The following is a 21,415-nucleotide window of genomic DNA, read 5'->3' as shown; positions in this document are numbered from 1 at the left end:
TCCTCTAAAAGTTCAAGTCTGGTAGTTACTAGGAGGTCTAATACATGTTCCTTGCAATCAGTTCTCCAATTTCACTGGTGGACATTAAAACCGCAACACCCTGTAGACACCATACAATAAATGTCAAATTGAAATGAAAGGTACAAGTGTGCAATGCAAATGGTTGGCATTTCAGAGCAACTTCATGAAGTAAGAGTATCACCATCTATATTCTTTTTATAAGAACTGGAAGCAGGAGTGGCTCCATGTGTCTGCCACTGCAAGTCCCAGTTCTGCATATAGTATCAAGATGAACATATCCATGTGCGAAGGCTCCAAGAAGAAAGCACATTGCCAGATTGCATTTGGTATTGTCATACAGCCCCAGCACCTGGTGTGATGGTTTAGTGTACCATTGGGTACCAACACGCCTACCTTTGTTCCATGTGTGCCTTATGTTACAGGTCCTGAGATAATGCAAGATGATATGTTTGCTATATAGTCTTGATCTTCCTCAATAGAGACAGTGTATGATTGTTTCCTGGACCAGCTCATTCTCCAGGTTCTTGTGGACTGAAGGAAGGAAGACAGGATGGAAGACTGGGTTTAACATTCTGTTGAAATCAGAGTTGTTAAAGATCGAGCACAAAGTCGGATTGTGCCAAGTATGGAGACAGAAATCGGGCCCGCCCTTTCGAAGGAACCATCCTGGCATTTGCCTGGAGCAATTTAGGGAAATCATGGAAAACCTAAATCTGGATGATTGGACAGATTTGAGTCATCGTCCTCCTGAATGCAAGTTTAGTGTGCTAACCACTGCACCACCTCACACAGTTTGTGCACTGACAACATTCGATTATGGGTCACCAAGAGCCTTGCACACCACCAAATGCCAGCCATTATGAATCACAAACTGTGGAATATAGCTGAAGCAGTGTGGAATAAGACATCAGTTCATGTATCAGCCAAGCTTAAGTTCTTCTTGATCAATAGCCATTGTTGTTGCCAGATGGGGCAATTCTGTTTCTATATTTTTCGCTCTGTACATCCCATCACCAAAAAATTTACTTGCGTATTCTTCCTACTATACTGCGTAAAACTAAAAAATAAAAATCTCAATATATGTAATCCTTACTGCTGTTGCAGTATCTATAGTCAGTAAATAATTGAAATATTTTTCAGAAAAAAAATTGAGAACAATCTCACATGAGCCCTGTCTCTGGTACCAGTTTTAGCCCTACGACTCTCCCAATCTGTTGTTGTTGTGGCCTTCAGTCCAAAGACTGGTTTGGTGCAGCTCTCCATGCCACCTTATACTGTGCAAGCCACTTCACCTTTGAGTAACTACTGCAACCTACATCCTTCTGAATCTGTTTAGTGTATTCATCTCTTGGTCTCTCTCGATGATTTTTACCGTCCACACTTCCCTCCAATACCTAATTGGTGATACCGTAGTGCCTCAAGAGTTTTGGTGTAAATTCTAGAAACAGTCGACCTTTAACAGTCTCAAACACCCGATATTATAGGTACGAGTGCGGGAGAGTGAGAAAGTTTCTACCGTTCCACCTGTTTCTATGTGCAAGTTGGAAGTTTGTAATCAGAAGACTGTAAGACGGGCGAGTCACTGATGACAACAAGTGTTTGCCACCAGCACCACAGAAGACGTAATGAAAACTCAGGAAATAATTATGTAGTATTCTTTTAGTTGTTAGTGTTTGTGTTGATTGTAAAAAAGACTAATGAACAATTGAATATAGATTTATATATACATTCATGTACTGGACTCACTGGGGACTAGAGACTTTTATCTTACTTCAAGTCTTAGCTCTGGATGAGACAGGACACATGTGATGTCCATAAATTATTGGATTTTTACATCCTATGATATTGTACTTGTGTTCATCAAGTCTGATGTTTAAAGAGACCAGTTGACTTACCAGAGTTTACTTACTTATGTGAAAAAGAGCAAATGTTGCTTTGTGTTGAGAGTTGAAAATGTACCATGAATGAACTGAAAGTGTCCCACGAGTACACAAATTATTTCAAGAATAGAGAAGTAGCTTAATAAATTCCTGTAACCCTCTATACTCTTTGGAGAAGAAGCTTTTGGGAGATCGATATAGCTGATTACCTAGAGAAGAGGATCGGGTGCACACAATATGCAAGTCAACTGCGAGAGACATGAGTCTTGCACTCCAGTACCACACTGTCTCATGTTGCCCAAAAAACATTAGAATACCTTGATGGCTCAGAACGTGTCCTACCAACTGATCCCTTCTTCTAGTCAAACTGTGCCACAAATTTCTCTTCTCCCTAATTCAGTACGTCCTTATTAGTTAGACAATCTAGCCACCCAATCTTCAGCATTCTTCTACAACACCACATTTCAAAAGCTTCTGTTCTCTTCTTGTCTAAACTGTTTATCATCCATGGTTCACTTCCATATGTGGCTACACTCCATACAAATACTTTCAGAAAACACTTCCTGATACTTAAATCTATACTCGAAGTTAAAAATTTCTCTTCTTCATAAATGCTTTCCTTGCTATTGCCAGTCTATGTTTTACATCCTCCCTTCTTCAACCATCATCAGGTATTTTGCTACCCAAATAACAAAACTCATCTACTACTTTAAGTGTCTCATTTCCTAATCTAATTCCCCTCACCATCACCTGATTTAATTTGACTACATTCCATTATCCTTGCTTTGCTTTTGTTGATGTTTATATCTCGTATCATCTTTTCAAGACACCGTTCATTCCGTTCAACTGCTCTTCAAGGTCCTGTCATCAGCAAACCTCAAGGTTTTTATTTCTCCTCCCTGAATTTTAATTCTGATTCCAAATTTTTCTTTTGTTTCTTTTACTGCTTGCTCAATATACAGATTGGATAACATCTGGGATAAGCTATAACTCTGTCCCACTCCATTCTCAACCACTGCTTCCCTTTCATGCCCCTCGACTCTTATAACTGCCATCTGGTTTCTGTAAAAATTTTAAATTGCCTTTCACTCCCTGTATTTTACTCCTGCCACCTTCAGAATTTGAAAGAAAGAATTCCAGTGAACTTTGTCAAAAGCTTTCTCTAAATCTACAAATGCTATACATATAGGTTTGCCGTTCCTTAACCTAGCTTCTAAGATAAGTTACAGGGTCAGTATTGCCTCAAGTGTTCCTACATTTCTATGGAATCCAAACTGATCTTCCCCCAGGTCGGCTTCTACCAGTTTTTCCATTTGTCTGTAAAGAATTTGTGTTAGTTTTTGCAGCCGTGACTTACTAACTGATAGTTAGGTAATTTTCACACCTGTCTGCACCTGCTTTCATTGGAATTGTAATTACTATGTTCTTCTTGAAGTCTGAGGGTATTTTGCCTGTTCCACCAAATGTAAGGGGTTTGTCATGACTGTCTCTCCCAAGGCTATCAGTAGTTCTAATGGAATGTTGTCTATTCCCAGAGCCTTGTTTCAACTTAGGTCTTTCAGTGCTCTGTTAAATTCTTCACGCAGTATCATACCTCCTATCTCATGTTCATCTATGTCATCTTCCATTTCCAAAATATTGCCCTCAAGTACATTGCCCTTGTGTAGACCCTCTATATACTCCTTCCACCTCTCTGCTTTCCCTTCTTTGCTTAGGACTGGTTTTCCATCTGGGCTCTTGATATTCATATAGGTGGTTCTCTTTTCTCCAAAGGTGGCTCAAATGGCTCTGAGCACTAAGGGGGGTAACTGCTGTGCTCATCAGTCCCCTTCTCCAAAGGTCTCTTTAAATTTCCTGTAAGTGGCATCTATCTTACTCCTAGTGATATATGCTTCTACATCCTTATTTTTGTCCTCTAGCCATTCCTGCTTATCCATTTTGCACTACCTGTCCATCTCATTTTTGAGACATTTGTATTCCTCTTTGCCTGCTTCATTTACTGCATTTTTATACTTTCTCCTTTCATCAATTAAATTCAACATATCTTGTGTTACCCAAGATTTTCTACTAGCCCTTGTCTTTTTACCTACTTGATCCTCTGCCAGCTTCACTATTTCATCTCTCAAAGCTACCCATTCTTCTTCTGCTGTATTCCTTTCCCCTGTTCTTGTCAATCATTCCCTAATGCTCCCTCTGAAAATCTCTACAACCTCTGGTTGTTTCAGTTTATCCAGGTTCCATCACCTTAAATTCCTAGCTTGTTGCAGTTTTTCAGTTTTAATCTACAGTTCATAACCAATAAATTGTCGTCAGAGTCCTCATCTGCCCCTGGAAATGTCGTACAGTTTAAACCTGGTTCCTAAATCTTTGTCTTGCCGTTATATAATAAATCTGAAACTTTATGCTGTCTCCAGGCCTCTTCCACATAGACAACCTCATTTCATGATTCTTAAACCAAGTTTTGGCTGTGATTAAGTTATACTCTGTGCAAAATTCTACCAGGCAGCTTTCATTCCTTACACCCAGTCCATATTCACCTACTACTACTCCTTCTCTTCCTTTTCCTACTATTGAATTCCAGTCTCCCATGATTATTAAATTTTCATCTTTCTTTAAGTATCAGATTAATTTTTTCTTTTGTCGCATCATACATTTCTTCAATCTCTTCATCATCTATGGAGCTAGTTGGCATAAGAAATTGTACTACTGTGGTAGGCATGGGCTTCATGTCTATCTTGGCTACAACAACGCTTTCACTGTGGTATTTGTAGTAGCCTATCATGTTCCTACTTTTTTATTCATTATTAAACCTGCTCCTGCATTGCCCATATTTTATTTTGTATTCGTATCTCTGTATTCATCCGACAAGAAGTCCCTTTCTTCCTGTTACCAAACTTCACTAATTCCCACTATATCTAATTTCAACCTATTCATTTTCCTTTTAAAATTTTCTATTCTATGTGCCAGATTAAGGGATCTGACACCCCACACTCCAATCCGTAGAACACCAATTTTGTTTCTGTTGTTAATGACATCCACCTGAGTAGTCCCTGCTGGGAAATCTGAATGGGGGACTATTTTACCTCCAGAATATTTTACCCAAGAGGACACTATCATCATTTAACCATACAGTAAAGCTGCAGGCCTGGGGAAAAATTACAGCTGTAGTATTGCCTTGTTTGCAGCTGTTCACAGTACCAGCACAGCAAGGCAGTTTCAGTTGATGTTGCAAAGCCAGTTCAATCAATTATCCAGACTGTTGTCCCTACAGCTACTGAAAAGGCTGCTGCCCCTCTTCAGGAACCACACATTTGTCTGGCCTCTCAACAGATACCCCTCCATTATGGCAAAACCAGTATGGCTGTATCACTGAAGAATGCAAGAAGCTTCCCAACCAACAGCAAGATCCATGATTCATGGAAAGGGGGGGGGGGGGGGGGGTCTCCCATTTTATAGCTGATAAACTGAAGCTTTCTGCTGTTGCAGTAGCATGATCTGAAACTTATTTGCAGAATTCTCAAAGTTTTCCAGTTCACTCTGCCACTGCAACTCCTGAAATGCTTGACCACTATTTCTGACCCACCTTTGATGCTTATCCTTACCCAGGATATTTCGCATTCGGAATCTGTAATAACCTCAAGGTATACTATAGAATTATTTACAGTAATAAATACACTGCCACCATTGGCAGGCTAGATTGAATTTAAGATTTCAACATTATTCATTTCTAGTTCCAGTCAGCTTTCAGTTCCTAAAACTATGTGGCCATTGTTACCTTTAATACATCGAACAATCCTGTAGTTGATTTACACCACATTAAAATTTTCTTGTACTGATCTGTAAGGATGAAATCTTTTTTCTGAGAACAATGCGGCTAAGCTTTCTATGATTATCAAGTAAGTTATCATTGACCCTACTGAGGAGCTTCTCTAAGCCTAAAAAAATGTGTGTGCATTCCACACACACTCCTTATGAGGGGGAGATCTGAGTAGAGTTCTTCACCTAATAGCATAGGTCAAAATATCCGTATCTAAGATCATCATATAATTATCTGAACCATTGGTTTAAACCTATGACTTAGCTCTAAACCAGAGGGCTGTGACTGATTCGAGGCACAATTCTACAAATAGTGGGTTGTGCTTTGACCCCATGAGCACCAATTCACCCAACTGTCTAAAGGAACTGAGGATAGCCTCAGAACACAAATGTCAAGCACTATCCATGTTGACATGAATGCGCCCAATGCATTCAATAGCTGTCATCAGATCCTCCTTCACATCTCAGATGAGATGTACCAATGAACTTACATAGTGCACACTACCCTTCCTTCATGATCTGCCTGCTGTTTCCTTGTGGCATCCATTACCCACCTAAGTTTGAAGCTCCCAATAATTGACATATCCACCAACTGTGCTTGGTTGGACTTGATAAGAAAATCTTACATTGCCTCAATCTCCTAACCTGCTCACTGATCTTTCATTTTTTCATCACACCTTCAGAAGCCCACTACTATTGATGGAACAAGTGACATGTGTTGGCAGCACATATTTACTTAATTATGGCATTCTGAACTAACAAGGGGAGGCCGCCAATTGTGAAATTCAGATTCGATTCATACTGTGCATAATAAAAGCTCATGGCCAGAGGTGTAGTGTGGCAAAGTACCAAGATGCACTTCTCAGCCATTGTCGAGAAAATCGACAGTTAAATAAACCGTTGCAGTGAAATACTCTCTACTGCTTATTAGTTTTCTACAGTGTCGTGGCGCAGTGGTACGCGCTCGGGTTCGTCGTAATCCGAAGGTCGCCAGATCGAATCTCGTGCCGTGCAACTTTTTTTAATTATTTGTTTTTTTGTAATTCAAATGTATATACACACACACACGAAATAAATTCAATCCATCGTCCACCACCAATTTTTGCAGATATGATACGATATGCGTGGTATGCATCAAACCTGATGAACGATAGAACAATTTTTCAGAATGTCAATCACGTGTGTTTCCGAACAGATAATTTAAAAAACAATTGTAAAAATGCATCGTTTATCAGATGTGCTCGATGTCGTGCTGTTTTCTGCTCTCCATGTTTCTATGATAACTATCACTCTGGTTCATGCGATACTCCAGCTACTTCTGGTCACTAATTGTTAATTATGTGCGAGTGTATACCGAACTTTGCAATAAATTGTATCCACTTGAATATTATTTGTGATATTGCGTTTAATTTCAAGTTTTATTTTTCCACGACAAACGACTTTCAACAACTTATTATATGCATAATTGTTGCAACTGATTGCCGGGTGTGTGTGTGTGTGTGTACATTTTAATTACAAAAAAACAAATAATAAAAAAAAGTTGCATGGCGCGAGATTCGATCCGGCAACCTTCGGAATACGAACTCGAGCGCTTACCGCTGCGCCACGATGCTGTAAAAAACTATTAATCGTAGAGAGTATTTCACCGCAGCGGTTTCTTTTAACTGTCAATTTTCTCGGCAACGGCTGAGAAGTGCATCTTGGTGCTTTGCCACATTACACCTCTGGCCATGAGCTTTTATTATGCGCAGTTTGAATTGAATCTGAATTTCACAATTGGCGGCCTCCCCTTGTAAGTGTGAAATCTGCAGCTCACAATTTATGGTTTTGCGTAGGTTGTGTCACTATAGGTGGATATCCACTAATGAATTTGATATGTTTAGTTCATGCTAGGACCTTGAAGTGCCTTTGTTGAGAGAATGACAGCATTTCCGAGTGTTTTTCTAATTACATAGTTCACAGATTCATGCTCAGAAACAATACGCACAGACTGTCTTCCATCTTGCATTGTCACCCCAGTTTCACAGCAGTGGATTCAAACCTGAAAATAAAACAATCTTGTTACAAGCACCTACTTTAAGCACTTGGTGCATTCTTTTTCCTGGTTCCTAAATCATTTAAACAATTCTTAGTTTTTGATAATGAAAAGAATTGTTGATGGGGAAATGACAAATATCTAGGTTAACTGATGTTACAGTATGGTAAACGTTTGCACATGGTTCAGTTAAGGTACCCAGCACATTGATCAGTTAGTGACCGTACATACTAATTTAAACTGTTATTTTATTGCACTTTTTGTACATTTTAAATTGTTTTCCTTGCTCTGCACATTGATTCACAAAACTGATGCCACAACAGAAATGGCACATGTGATAACTTTGTGTAACTCCAGGCCATGTGTTGCTATAATGTAATGTGTATCATTACAGCCTCATGACTGCAGTTCAATTTTGGGGGCAACTAATATTCTATATCTACATCTAATATTCATCTCTAAAAATGTTGTTGTGGGCTTATTGTGTATGAAGTGTTCATTGTGACTAACTGAATTGTACTTTTTCTCTTTCTACTTAAGTCCACACTGCTGATTTCCTCTATATATGTGAACAGTTTATTAAGTTTTAATAGTATGTTGATATATGTTGGCATTTCATTTGCTCATATGCCTTTTGCAATTTTCCAACTACTATTTATTAATAATTTTCTTCTTCTGCCTACATTTGCAGAGCCTGAAGAATATCAATTGGTGGGCCTGGACTGTCTGTCTCTATTGGAAGACTTCAGTATATCATTTCACATAATTAATTTCACACTATATCACTTGGCACTCAATCAAGAACTGCAGTCAAGTGTGAGGACAGAAGTTCAAAAATATAACACTTCACCTACATATGAGACTGTGGTCAGTATGAAGCAACTGGATATGATTGTAAAAGGTACTCCCAATTCTCTTCTCTTAGAGCAATAGCTCAAGTTTTAACAAATAAGAACAACTTTGAGATTTTATTATAACAATGTTCATAAAAAAAAGCTCATTCTCTCTACTGCACAGACAAATGAAAATACTTATTTTATCAGTTACATTTTTTAAATGTGTACATAATAGAACAATATATTATAAAACAGTAATAGAGGAAAATGGATGTGAAGCATTAATATTTAGAAAGAAAGATGACGAAAAATTGCTAGTATTTGAAAGAAAAACACTAAGAAAAAAATTTGGTCCAGTATCTGATGAAGATACCGTGGAATGGAGGATAAGGAAAAATGAAGAATTAAGTGAGCTGTACAAACACCGTAATGTCATAGATGTGCTAAAGAAGATAAGGTTTAACTGGGCAGGCCATATAGCAAGAATGACAGAAAACAGACTACCTTAAATAGCATTTGGAAGGTTAATAAATGGAACAAGAGGAAGAGCAAGACCTAGAAGTAGGTGGAGAGATAACATCTGGGAGGACACGACTAGGATGAACACAAACACTGAATGTACAAACAGTTCACTCAACAGAAGAAAATGGAAGAGGCTTGTTGAGCAGGCATGTGGTCAATAAGGGTCTTGCCACTTGTAAATAATAATAAATAACAGGGAAATTAAAACTGAAACATTTGGATTTTTGGAGTCTTCCTGCATAAGAAGAAACTTAGTGAGGTGACACTGTAGTAAGACATTGGGTTCTTATTTGGGAAGACAGTAGTCTAAATCCCTTTTGGGCCATTGAGATTTATTTTTTATGTTGTTTCCCTTAAATCATTAAGGTCAATTCCTGCATGTCATGTATGATGGCTATAGTCATGTATGTACTTCAGTTGACAATTAGGTTTAAAATACCATTGTATTTCATTGCACATCCTCGAACAAAGATTATCATTACAACTATAGCAAATACAGAGAATCTGCAACTGTGTTTAAATTGAAATTTATCGTTTATTTCACAGTCTCAGCTGTACATTTATTTTTATGATAACTAATTTTGATCAGTATTTCAATATTTTGAGAAGGAAAGTTGATACTCGCCGTATAGTGGAAATTCTGAGTCGCAGAAAGGCACAACTAAAAGACTCTCACAATTATAGCTTTCAGCCATTGAGGCCTTCAACAACAATAGATATCTATAGAATAATAGAAATCTATAGAATAGAATCTATAGAATAATAGAAACCCAATATCTATTGTTGACAAAGGCCTTAATGGCCGAAAGCTATAATTGCGAGAGTCATTTTGTTGTGGCTATCTGCGACTCAGCATCTCTGCTATATGGTGAGCACCAACTGCCTTCTCATAATATTGTTACATTCCATCTTGGATTTTCCACTGTTTGATCAATATTTGTTCATTAGTTTTCTACTTCCATTGTTTTACACTTGTATTATTTTACTGTTAATTTTATTTTACATTCTGTAATTTTATCGTAAGTTTATCTTTTTTAAACAAGTTACACAAAAAAATTATTCACTGCATGTAAATCAGTTACACTCATGTGAGCCTTCTCAGTCTTTCTTCCTGTCATCTCTTGCCTACCCATTTTCCCTTACTCTTTCTTCCCAACCATCACCCCCTGCCATTTATGTATTTATATGGTGTGATCAAAAAGTAAAGGAAATATTTTAATTTCACAGGGTTTATATGCCTGATTTTCAGGAAAAAAATCCTGTTGGTGCACCTGTTCCTGATGTATGTTTGCATTTTCAGCTGTCTTGAATATTTAAGATGTTTTTGTGTCAAAATGGTTATATGTAATTCTGAGAGCTTGGCGAATTTTCACTTTAAAAAAATATGGATCAAAGAATTTATATTAAATTTTTATTGAAAAATGAAATGAAATGCACCGCCACCACCAAAATGTTTACTGTGGCTTTTGGCAGGTCTACTTTGAGTAAGATGAGAGTTTAAAGTGGTATAAACATTCAAAGATGGTCGAGAAGATGTTGAAGATGACAACCAACCTGCCATAGCGCAACAATTACTGATGACAATGTTGAAGAAGTAAAGAAAACGGTTCTGGAAAATCAATGAATCACCATCAGAGAGGTTTCTGATGATGTTGGCGTATCCTCATGCCAAGCAGTTTTTTTGGAAGTTTTGGCCATGAAATGTGTAACAGCAAAGTTTGTTCCAAAATTATTGAATTTCAACCGAAAAAAAAATGTTGTGTAGACATCACTCAGGTATTGCAAATGAAGATGACAACAATCCAGAACTTCTAAAGAAGGATATAGCAGGAAACAAAAGTGGGTATATGGGTACGATATCAAAATGAAGGCCCAGTCATCTCAACAGAAACTTCCTGAAGAGCCAAAAACGAAAAAGTTCAACATGTCAATCACATATAGAGGTTCTTCTCACTCTTTTATTCGATTACAATGGGATAGTGCAACATGAGTTCCTGCCTTATGGTCATATAGTCAGTAAAGAATACTACCTGGAAGTTAAGCACTGTTTGTGTCAAGCAATGCAAAGAAAATGACCAGAATGTAGCAAAACCACTTGTGAAAATTGCATTAGGATAATGGTCCTGCTCACATCTCAATGCTTGTTCATGATTTTTTTCACAAAAAAACAAAACCATTATGTGAATCCTCTTGTTTTTATGAATAGTAAATCTTGATGGTAAATTAAATGAATTTATTGATTAGTGATTTAATTCATTAATGCTTTATGTCAGATGCTGCAGAAAAATTAAGATAACAAAAATTAGCAGTCAAAGTCCAGACTCTAGAACGGATTATTACAAAATCTGCAACAGAATATATCACTTTGATGTTAATTATTGAGGAAGATAATTAGTTTTAGGTAATTTAAAATCCTTTACAGGAAAGTTGGAATGCTTAACTTTCAAATAGTGTAGGTCACTCTTCTCAAATATAAATATTTGCTCATAGGTCTTTGCATGTAATGAACTGTAATTATAACTTCAGTTAACAGTAACTTTTAATTAACAGTGGCCTAGTGGCAGTGGACCTTTCCACAAATATTGTACCCATCACTAAAACTTTCATATGTTACCATAAATAGTACTAACCAACATATTCCAGATGTTCTCTCTTTCATTACTTCTGCTGCTGCGCAACCCTTTTATAGATTTCATGCTTGCTGGTTACTTCAGATCTTTAACAATACTTTTAAGTACTTCCACATTTTTGTATTCTGATTCCTGTTCTGTTTCACATTTACATTGCCTTTTGGCTGGAAGAAATTTATTATTACTGGCACAAAATTCTCCTTATTATTACTATACACATAAACCAAAAATAATGTGTCATAAAATTTAGCAAAATGTATTCAATGAGTATTGTGTATGCTTCCATCCTCTTATATTTCTTACCTCATCATTAATCCAGTATAAACTAATACCACAAAATAAACTTTACTCATACACATTCCTATAGCTAAGATCGCACGAATGTTGAAGACAATTACTGGTCAACTTCAAAGAGGTTGAGTGATTCAGAAAAGAGCAAGAATGAAATCGGACAGTGAACCCATACTTATTGGTGTTTTTACAGTTAATTTGACCCGCTGCCCTTCTAACTAGTTTTGAATTACTAAATGAACTTCCACATTTACTCTATAAAACATTTGGCAGACGAATACAAACACAACAAAATTTCTGAACATTCGACCTCCACCAAAGACAAAAGCAATGAACATTACATCTACTTTAACAGCTGCCCTCTATACATTCATCCTGAACATTACTCTTTGCATTTTTACACTGAAACTCATTTTTTGAAAACTGTCTACTTTGCTGTCAATATTAAAATTTCTTTCCAACGGCACATTCCTTTTCAGTTTTACTGACACTTATATCTTTGCATGAGCTACCCAAAAATACAGTTAAATCTTACACATTCCTATTTTCCTCATACATAATACATAAATTTCATTACACTTTTCTTTCACCCAAACAGGATAAACTATTTTGCACAAAATTCCCTATTTTTTCCACATTGAATCAGTAAATAGGCCACCTCTGCTGTCTATCCAAGCTCTTCCATTTCACTGATGAAGTCATCCACTTGTAAGGTATGTGATCATTCAGAGGTGGCATGTAGTAATTCCATGGAAACGTATTGATCACTAAATACTTTATATATGATGTGCTTCAAGTAATCATCTTCACATAACTGTGGCCAAAATTAACACAAAATTAGGAAAGCTTATTAATAACTACTACAACATCAATGAATCATCAGGAACAAAAGTAAACATTGAGTATAAGTACTTAGGATATATAGGGTGAGTCAAACAGGACTGTAAAACTTTGAAATGATATAGAAATTTATTGAGGTGACTTACAGAATTGTTAAATGTGTCATGTTTCAGCAAAAAACCTTAAGTTTGACATAAAAGCTTCATGTGTCATTTGGGCTTAATGTAACTACAATTTGTGATGTGGCAAACATCCCACCAGTAATCAATTTCTTCCCACACTTGTTGCACCAAACTAGGCTTAACTTGTGCAATGGCAGCATAGATTTGATTTTCTAGGTGGACTAAATTGTCTGGTAGGGGAGGAACATACATTACAGTCTTTAACGAAACCCCAGAAAAAGAAATCCAGTAGTGTGACGTCTGAGGAGCAAGGTGGCCATGCAATTGGCCCTTCACAGACATTTTAATTGAGTAAGATGGGGCACTCCTTGTGGTGGAATGGGGTAGTGATGCACTTTGTGAATCAAACTTGAGGTTGTGTGCTACAAAACATCTACCGATACTGTAAGTTATCTCAATAAATTTCTATATGATTCCAAAACCTGATCATAAATAACTAATTTTGTAACCTTGGTAGGGTGGACTGGAGATAGATAGTGGTAGGGGAGGGAAGGGGGGAGGGAGGGGGGAAGGACTAAGGTCAGGGAAGAAGCAGATAAGGTGGAAGTAGGATATGGCAGGCATCGAGAGGAAAACAGGCAAGGGGGGGGGGGGGGGGGGAGGACAGGGGCAGGAATAAGGAATTGGAAGAAAAGGTAGCATGACAGGACAAGGAGGGGGGAATGTTATACCAGTGATATATTTTCACTGAATTGTATATAATAAACATAATAACACTTAAAATTATATTAAAACATAATGGGTATGTCTTTTCCAGTAGATAACTTCCCAGATACATATTTTTTTTATCTGTATGACAGACAGGGATCAATATATAAAAACATGACTATATATTGGTACATAGCACTTTTCCAAGTACATTACCATTTTTTAACAGTATGACATGCAACTTCTCCATTGGTTAAGTGACATTTAATGCACCCTTTGATTAGGAACAATATTTAAAAATGGACCAATAGGCCAAAACCTCATGAATATGTTTACAAGTATAAGAGTATCATTGAAGATGTTACTGGGAGGTGGATTAGTGTCAAGGTCTGGTGTGCTGGCCCTTCTGTGGATGGTTTTTAAGGTGGTTTTCCATCTGCCTTGGTGAATGCGGGCTGGTTCCCCTTATTCCACCTCAATTCCACTATGTCGGCGATTGCTGTCCAAACACTGTTTCTAAGTACGTGTACACCATAATTTCTCTGCCACGCATTGGAGTTACACTCATCTGGTGTGAGACGTTCCCAGGGCTGGGGGTGGGGGTTTGGGGAGGGGGGTGCCCACTGGGGGCTGAACCACATAATAACCCTGGGTACAGTGTGGGGTGGCAGTGAGGTGGGTGGACTGCTGTAGCCTGTTGTGGGGTTGTGTACCACTAAAAGCTATGGGGCAGGGATGAAGCCTCTCTGTCATTTCTAGGTCCCCATTCAATACAATACAATGTAACTTTTACTACACATGTTCTCATGCATTGCCTTAAAATTCATATCATGTTGTTTCATGAACTGCACCAATTATAAATTCACATACCCTTTCCCCAGACTCTTGCCGTTCTTCCTGATACTCGTTATATGGTTCTTGCTTAATGTTAATTTGTTCTATCAACTTGGAACTGTCTTCCAATTTTACACAATTGCAGTCAATGGGTGAAGCTCTTGGAATTTCATCTGTAATTGGACTAGTATTAGCCTCTTCATAAGAAGTTAGGTCTAGCTGTATCTAAACCCATTCTTTCAAGTTCTTATTTAATTGCTACTTAATACTCACCTACAGAGTTAAATTTCTTCGTTCTGTCCCTAAGAACATGGTCTTTCTCATATCCATCCACACCTAAAACACTGCCCTTTGTCATACTATTACTTATTTTTACTAACAATCTCTGTAATCAAATACAATGTCAGTTTACCTTTCTAAGTTTCCACATGAGTTGTGATTGCTGTCATGTCATCTGATAGATATGTTACACATATTACCGGATTGTCTCAGCTATACTGCTTTGTTGACATTTGATATACTCTGCACTGATTGGCTGATGATGATGTCTGGCAGTCCTGCTCTGCCATTGGTCAAATTTTTTTCTCTGTATAATGGCACCCACTTCTGTTTGTACTTCAAACAACACAATTTTGCACTTCCCAAAAATGGATGGTGCACTTTCCTATCGACAGTTCAAACACAGTGTTAGTTCATTTGTGCCACTCTAAAATGTTTACGCTGTCCAAAAGTCACTTCACGACTGTTCATAAATATACTGTCCAAAAAATAGTTCTCTGCTTTGCCAAATTTTGCAAAGCATATGAGTCCTAACTGTGCCAGGGTGGAAAAATCCTCACCCAATAAGGGCACCATACATGACAGAACTGACCTGAATTCCGTAGTCTCGACCTCAGTAGCACCAGTCTTCTTTGCCTTGAAGTTGAAACCAAAAGATTGCAGGATGGTGTTTGCTCACTGATGAACATGACACTGTATTTTAGATAAGATGAACACACACATTTTATTCCCTTCAAAGATCATTTACTAATTATATCAACCAGTTGTTACACTAACCAACAATTTATTAGTACAAGTTTACAGGACAGCCCACATGCAGTGGCATAGTTTTCAATTGTGGCAAAAAAAAATCACATTTATCTAAAAATGAGACAGCTCACATTTACCCTAGTCCTTTAGTGATTTGTCAAGGATGATTATACTCTGAGTAGTTCATTTAAGTGAGTCCATCACACAAGTCAATGAGTCCAACAACAGTTCACTTCAAAAGGTTTAATGGAACTAAATTTCTTTCTTGGTGAATGATTTCATTCAATGAACTTTCACAGGCTAAAACAGTGTACCAGATTGAAAACATGAGGCAATACTCACAAATGGTAGCTGACCCACATTCTGCCTCAATCTAACTCACAATAGTTCATCAAGAATATTTAACACAGTGAGCTAGAAATAAAAGATTTCAAGTCTTGAAAAATCCTCAAGATTGTGAGAAAGCACCTCTGTGAAACAACTATTCTCTAACCTAACAGTGCTAGCCTGGCAGAGTTCATTAAGGAGCCTCTGTGACGTTAGAAACTGAAGAAAACAAATAGCTGCAGAATCAATTGCAAGAATAATGTCCATGAAGATCAGTTTCTGGGTTTATTTCAAATCAGGCAAATATTTTTGCCTGTCCAGGAAATTTTAACTTGACAAATATTTCTCCAGAGGTAGAAGTTTAACTCCCAAAATCCTATTTGTCTGTGGGAAAATTTCCATGATTAAACCTACCATATTTTACTTCCAGTTGTAAATTAGAGAATACCATCAGATCAGTCTTCAAAAACCTTCTCTGAAGTTTCATCTGGAGGGGCTTGATGATTCTACAAGTGATGACCTGGAGTGTGGGCAGGAGGACTGCGACACTAATATGCTTTCTACACACAAAAAAAGAGGATAAACCGTGTAAAGACGATAACTATATTGCAGTCAGTTATAACAGACAACTCTGCCCAATCAAAATTGTTGGTTCTGTCACAAAAGATGGAATCATAATTATAATTCATGTCATTGGGTTCCTGTGCTATTCCCTGGCCTGATAAAACAGCATACCATAATTATAAACAAGAACAAGGAATTTTGAATATTGTACCATCTGTCTCCACTAAAATCTGGCTTTCAGCTTACAAATCCATATTGTGGCAAATATTTTTAATAGTATGAAGGTTGACCAGAAGATAAAATATTTTTAAGATGAGGGCTGTAGTGAAAGCTGAAAGCTAAGTCTCAAAGAACAGTGGAATGGTCAAGTGCTGTGCTTTCATGCTCAGGATTGATATTTTCACTGCAGAAATGAATTCTTCACTAAACCATTTTTGACTATGCTGCCAGCAAATGAACACTGACCTTTCATATAAAATGTGAAATTAATATATTATCACTTTTTTACTCTATAATAGGTTCATCTATACATATCTTCATTCATCATAATTCAGCATTTTCCAGTTTTATTATAATGGTTCTTATACATTGAGAAACGTGACAAGCATCACTCTGCCTTGGGTAATATGGTAGGGAACCAAAGCTGGATTACAACCACATATTGCATTAATAACCATTGATCTGATACACCAGCCAGTCTTTGTGTGGTTTTGAGGCAGTGTTTTTCTCTTCCCTGGCAAATGCTTGACTGATTCTTGATTTCCATCATAGAAATGTAACATAGGAATTGTTAAAATTTGAAAACTTGCAGTACAAGCCTGGGTTTCAAAATAACCAAGGAACCTATTACCCATTCAACATATATCTCACATAGTGACCATGATGGTAAAATTAGACACATCTGATCTTAGACAGAGTGATGCTAACAGTTTTTCTTTTCACCTACCCCTTGGAATGGCATAGGAGAAAAGGGGGGGGGGGCAATAGGGCTCATGGTAAGTCTCCCTTGACCAGTGGTTCTGGGTGACTTTTCCATGACTCCCTCCATTTCTTAAAACTTAGCAGTCCTTTTCCTTCAACCCTTTCCCTTCCTTTTCAACACTTCTGCTAGAAAGATCAGCCACTGGTTCCAAATGCTTACCCGTTTCCTTGACTTTTTTGTGTTTGTGTTTTCTTCTGCTGTTGCTTGGTGATCAGATATTTTTTATCTATACAATTATATTATATTTAGAAAACATAACTCAGTTGATGCACCTTCTTCTTGTTCTTCTTTCTCAATAACTCAAATGAGAAAATATGGATAAGATGAATATTAAAATGACAGTATGTGATCATCAAATTTATTTATTGTAATCTTGTATTACTAAAATTATAACAATACTACATTATTACAGAGACATTGCGCATGTATCCAGTCTTTGGCTTTTTGGGATGTAAGACTACAGCAGACTGCAAATTGCCTGGAACTGATGTAACAATCCCTGCTGGCACATGGGTTGCAGTTTCTGTTTGGGGGCAGCATATGGATACAGCATTTCATCCTAATTCAACTACTTACAACCCTGAACGCTTTTCTGAGAAAGATAAACTACATATTGAAGAATATACATACATGCCATTTGGAGTCAGGAAGAATAATGATACAGGTATGTATAGACTGCTATGTGAAATCTGGAAAGCGCGATATTTTAGATTCACATGTAGTATTAGGAGCAGCAGCAGCAGCAGCTTTATTCATCCGTAGATCTCTTTTTACAAGGATATAGGACATGTCAAAGTATTTACAAGTTTAGATCAATTTAAAATAAGCTAATTCATATACACATATATTTACAGACTACTAGTTAGAGACAATCTATAGAAAATGTTCAAATGTGTCTGAAATCTTATGGGACTTAACAGCTAAGGTCATCAGTCCCTAAGCTTACACACTACTTAACCTAAATTATCCTAAGGACAAACACACACACCCATGCCTGAGGGAGGATTCGAACCTCCGCCAGGACCAGCCGCACGGTCCATGACTGCAGCGCCCTAGACCGCGCGGCTAATCCTGCGCGGCGACAATCTATAGATTTACTCCTGGTATACAATACTTTTTTTACAAATAACTTATTAAATAATGTAATGCCACATTGTTCACTCATATCTCACTATAAGTCAATGCACACACTATACACACATTGTTTCATAACACTTCATTCACTGACTGCAAAAACACACACTCACTCACTCACTCTCTCTCTCTCTCTCTCTCTCTCTCTCTCTCTCTCTCTCTCTCTCTCTCTCTCTCTCGTGATCTCTGGGCCATTTTCTGTACCACAACTTCCCATTTACTGTCCTGAAAAACTGAGTCAGCATCCCTCCATAATGATGAGATGTTGAGCTCAGAAACAAGAGTTAGTATTGTGCTATGTATAGCTTGGGAGTAAATATTTCTAGAAAGGAAAAGAAAAAAACATAAGGTGAAGGTGTTACGTGGAATGTTGAATGTTTTATAATCATCATCATTATTATTATTATTATTATTATTATCATCATCATCATTATTTGTATAACATTTTTTGTCAAACCCCTACTCTGTTTTATCTAAGTAATTCTTCAATGTATAAAATGTATTGCACAACAGGTACTTTTTAGCTGCCTTTTTAAATTAGTGTATTTTTGCAATTTCTTTAATCTCTTCTTGTAATTTATTGTACGGTTTTATTCCTTGGTAGAAAATGCTGTTTTGAGTTTTATGTTTATTTTTTCTTGGTTAATGTAAGTTGAGTCTATCTCTTGTTGCATGGTCATGGACAGAGCTGCCTGTGTAGTAATTACCAATATTATTTTAGATGTGTACAACTGACTGGTAAATGTATTCCCATGGAGCAGTTACAATCCCCAGTGTTTTGAACAGATCTTTACAATGAGCTCAACTAGTATTTTTGGTTATTATTCTTATGGCTCTTTTCCAGAGTTTAAAAATTGTGTTCATATTTTGTGTGTTTGTTCCCCAAAAAAGAATGCCATAGCTAAGAATTGAGTGTACACATGAATAATATGAAACTAAAAGACACTGCATGTTACACACTGATGACAGGTTTCTAAGGGCATAACATGCTGATGACATTCTGTTTGCAAGTACCTTTGTATGTTCACACCACTTCAACTGAGAATCAATATTTATTCCTAGAAATTTTGCATTTGTTACACAGTCTATAGAGGTGCCATCTACATTTAATTTAACATTGTCATTTTTCCTCTTCAGACTGAACTTCATGGCATTGGTTTTCTTTATGTTCAATGTCACTTTATTGCTTATTGACCAATCATAAATTTCCTTGAGAGTTTCATTTGCTTTCTCGACAAGCGTGTTTTCTTGTTTTCTCAGTGACTATAATATTGCTGTCATCAGTGAAGAGAATTTTTTCCACCAGGAGTAACAATCAGATAGTACATAGCTGGTGTAAATATCAACCATTTAAGCAGACAACACCAAAACTGTTTCATCACTATCCTATCCTTTGTCACTATGGCTTCTCTCATTTATATTCCTTTTACAAATAGGTCACCCTCACTTTAGGTGTTTCCCATACATACATGTTGAATTTTAATATATGCTGTTATTGGGAATACTATGGGTACTTTTATCATACACTTACCATAGCTATCTGTTAATATACCTGATATCTTGTCATGTGTTCAACATCTCCACACCTGTGACCGAATATTCACTTTGTTTCAATGCTAAGTGGAGCTGCTACTCATTCTACCCCCTTTTTTCATTTCTTGCTCACTGCTTTTATTTTGTCTCCTTATCAAACTGTTTGTTGTAACATCTAATGATGATCTTTATATTTAATTTGTTGTTATGAGGTACTGTTCCACTTAGTTACACAAAATATGGATATCAATCAAACATAAGCCAGACACATAGCACATGAACAGATTTAGCTGTTTCAAATAATTGTTTACCGGTTCTGCAGTACAACTCTAGTTTATTTATTTTGTATAAACTGTTAACATCAATAGCATGCAAAATGCTCTGAGAGGAACTAGATAAAATTAAGTCAGTTATTCAGACTATGCAAATTACAATTACTTCCATTCATTTTGCAGGAATTATGTTGGGTCTAATGCACAGTAAAATTGCTCTTGTGCATGTTTTATCAAAGTACTCCATCGATATCTGTGAAGAAACTCCAGAAATACTGAACCTCAACAGCACATACTTCTTAAGAAATGCAGCCAATGGGATTCCTCTCAAATTAAGGAAAATCTATTGAGATCTCAGTCATAATGGACAAAATCCTCAACACTGAATGCAAGTGTGATTCTAAGATGAGTGTTTCCACAAAAAAAACTGCATGAAAAGAATTGCCATCATGGACACTGGAGTGGAATTGTTCAGTGAAGTCAAGAAGGGCTGGCTGTAGAAATTCTGAAGAAAAAAGTAACTTACTGTCGACAACCGTAAAGGAAGCTTGAACCTACAGTTGTTACTATGTATATTAATGTTGTTGACAAACTGTGTGTGTTCTACATTCTCGCCCAATTCATCAATCTATTGTGGGATTCCTTCCTTCCGTCCGTCCTTCCTTCCATCCTTCCTTCCCTCCTTCTCCTCCTCCATCTTCTTCTTCTTCTTCTTCTTCTTCTTCTTCCACAAAAAAAAAAAAAAAAAAAAAAAAAAAAAAAAAAAAAAAAAAAAAAATTGGAAAGTTTTCTTTTGTGGACAAAGGACAGTGTAATCCAACCGAGGAGCAGATTCAGTAATATGGCAGGAGTTAAGGAAACCAGTACAAAGTAAAGCATGTCTTTCTGCATTATGTTCAAAATTATATTATTGTGTTGTATTGGTTCTCTAACATACAGTAGCAGTATGTGCATCAAATACTGGACAAGTTTAGCTACATACAAGGAAAGTGCAAACATATAAGATCAAGGCAATCAGATAGCTGCAGTATTTCTAGGC

The 21,415-nt window shown here is 37.0% G+C and overlaps 1 protein-coding gene across 1 annotated transcript in view; it reads left to right on the top strand.

Moving 5' to 3' along the window:
• LOC126455983 (cytochrome P450 6j1-like) overlaps positions 1 to 20,726 on the top strand; it is a 136,878-nt gene extending 116,152 nt beyond the window's left edge. The window contains exons 4-6 of the mRNA XM_050091740.1: positions 8,444 to 8,653; positions 17,850 to 18,101; positions 20,560 to 20,726. Coding sequence (XP_049947697.1) covers positions 8,444 to 8,653; positions 17,850 to 18,101; positions 20,560 to 20,726 — 629 coding nt within the window. The remainder of the gene's footprint in view (positions 1 to 8,443; positions 8,654 to 17,849; positions 18,102 to 20,559) is intronic.
• Positions 20,727 to 21,415: the final 689 nt, after the last annotated feature.

The sequence above is a fragment of the Schistocerca serialis genome, chromosome 2 (genome assembly GCF_023864345.2).
Source record: "Schistocerca serialis cubense isolate TAMUIC-IGC-003099 chromosome 2, iqSchSeri2.2, whole genome shotgun sequence".
NCBI lineage: Eukaryota > Metazoa > Arthropoda > Insecta > Orthoptera > Acrididae > Schistocerca > Schistocerca serialis.
Note: the sequence above shows the minus strand (reverse complement) of the source record. Positions and strands in the feature narration are given on the sequence as shown.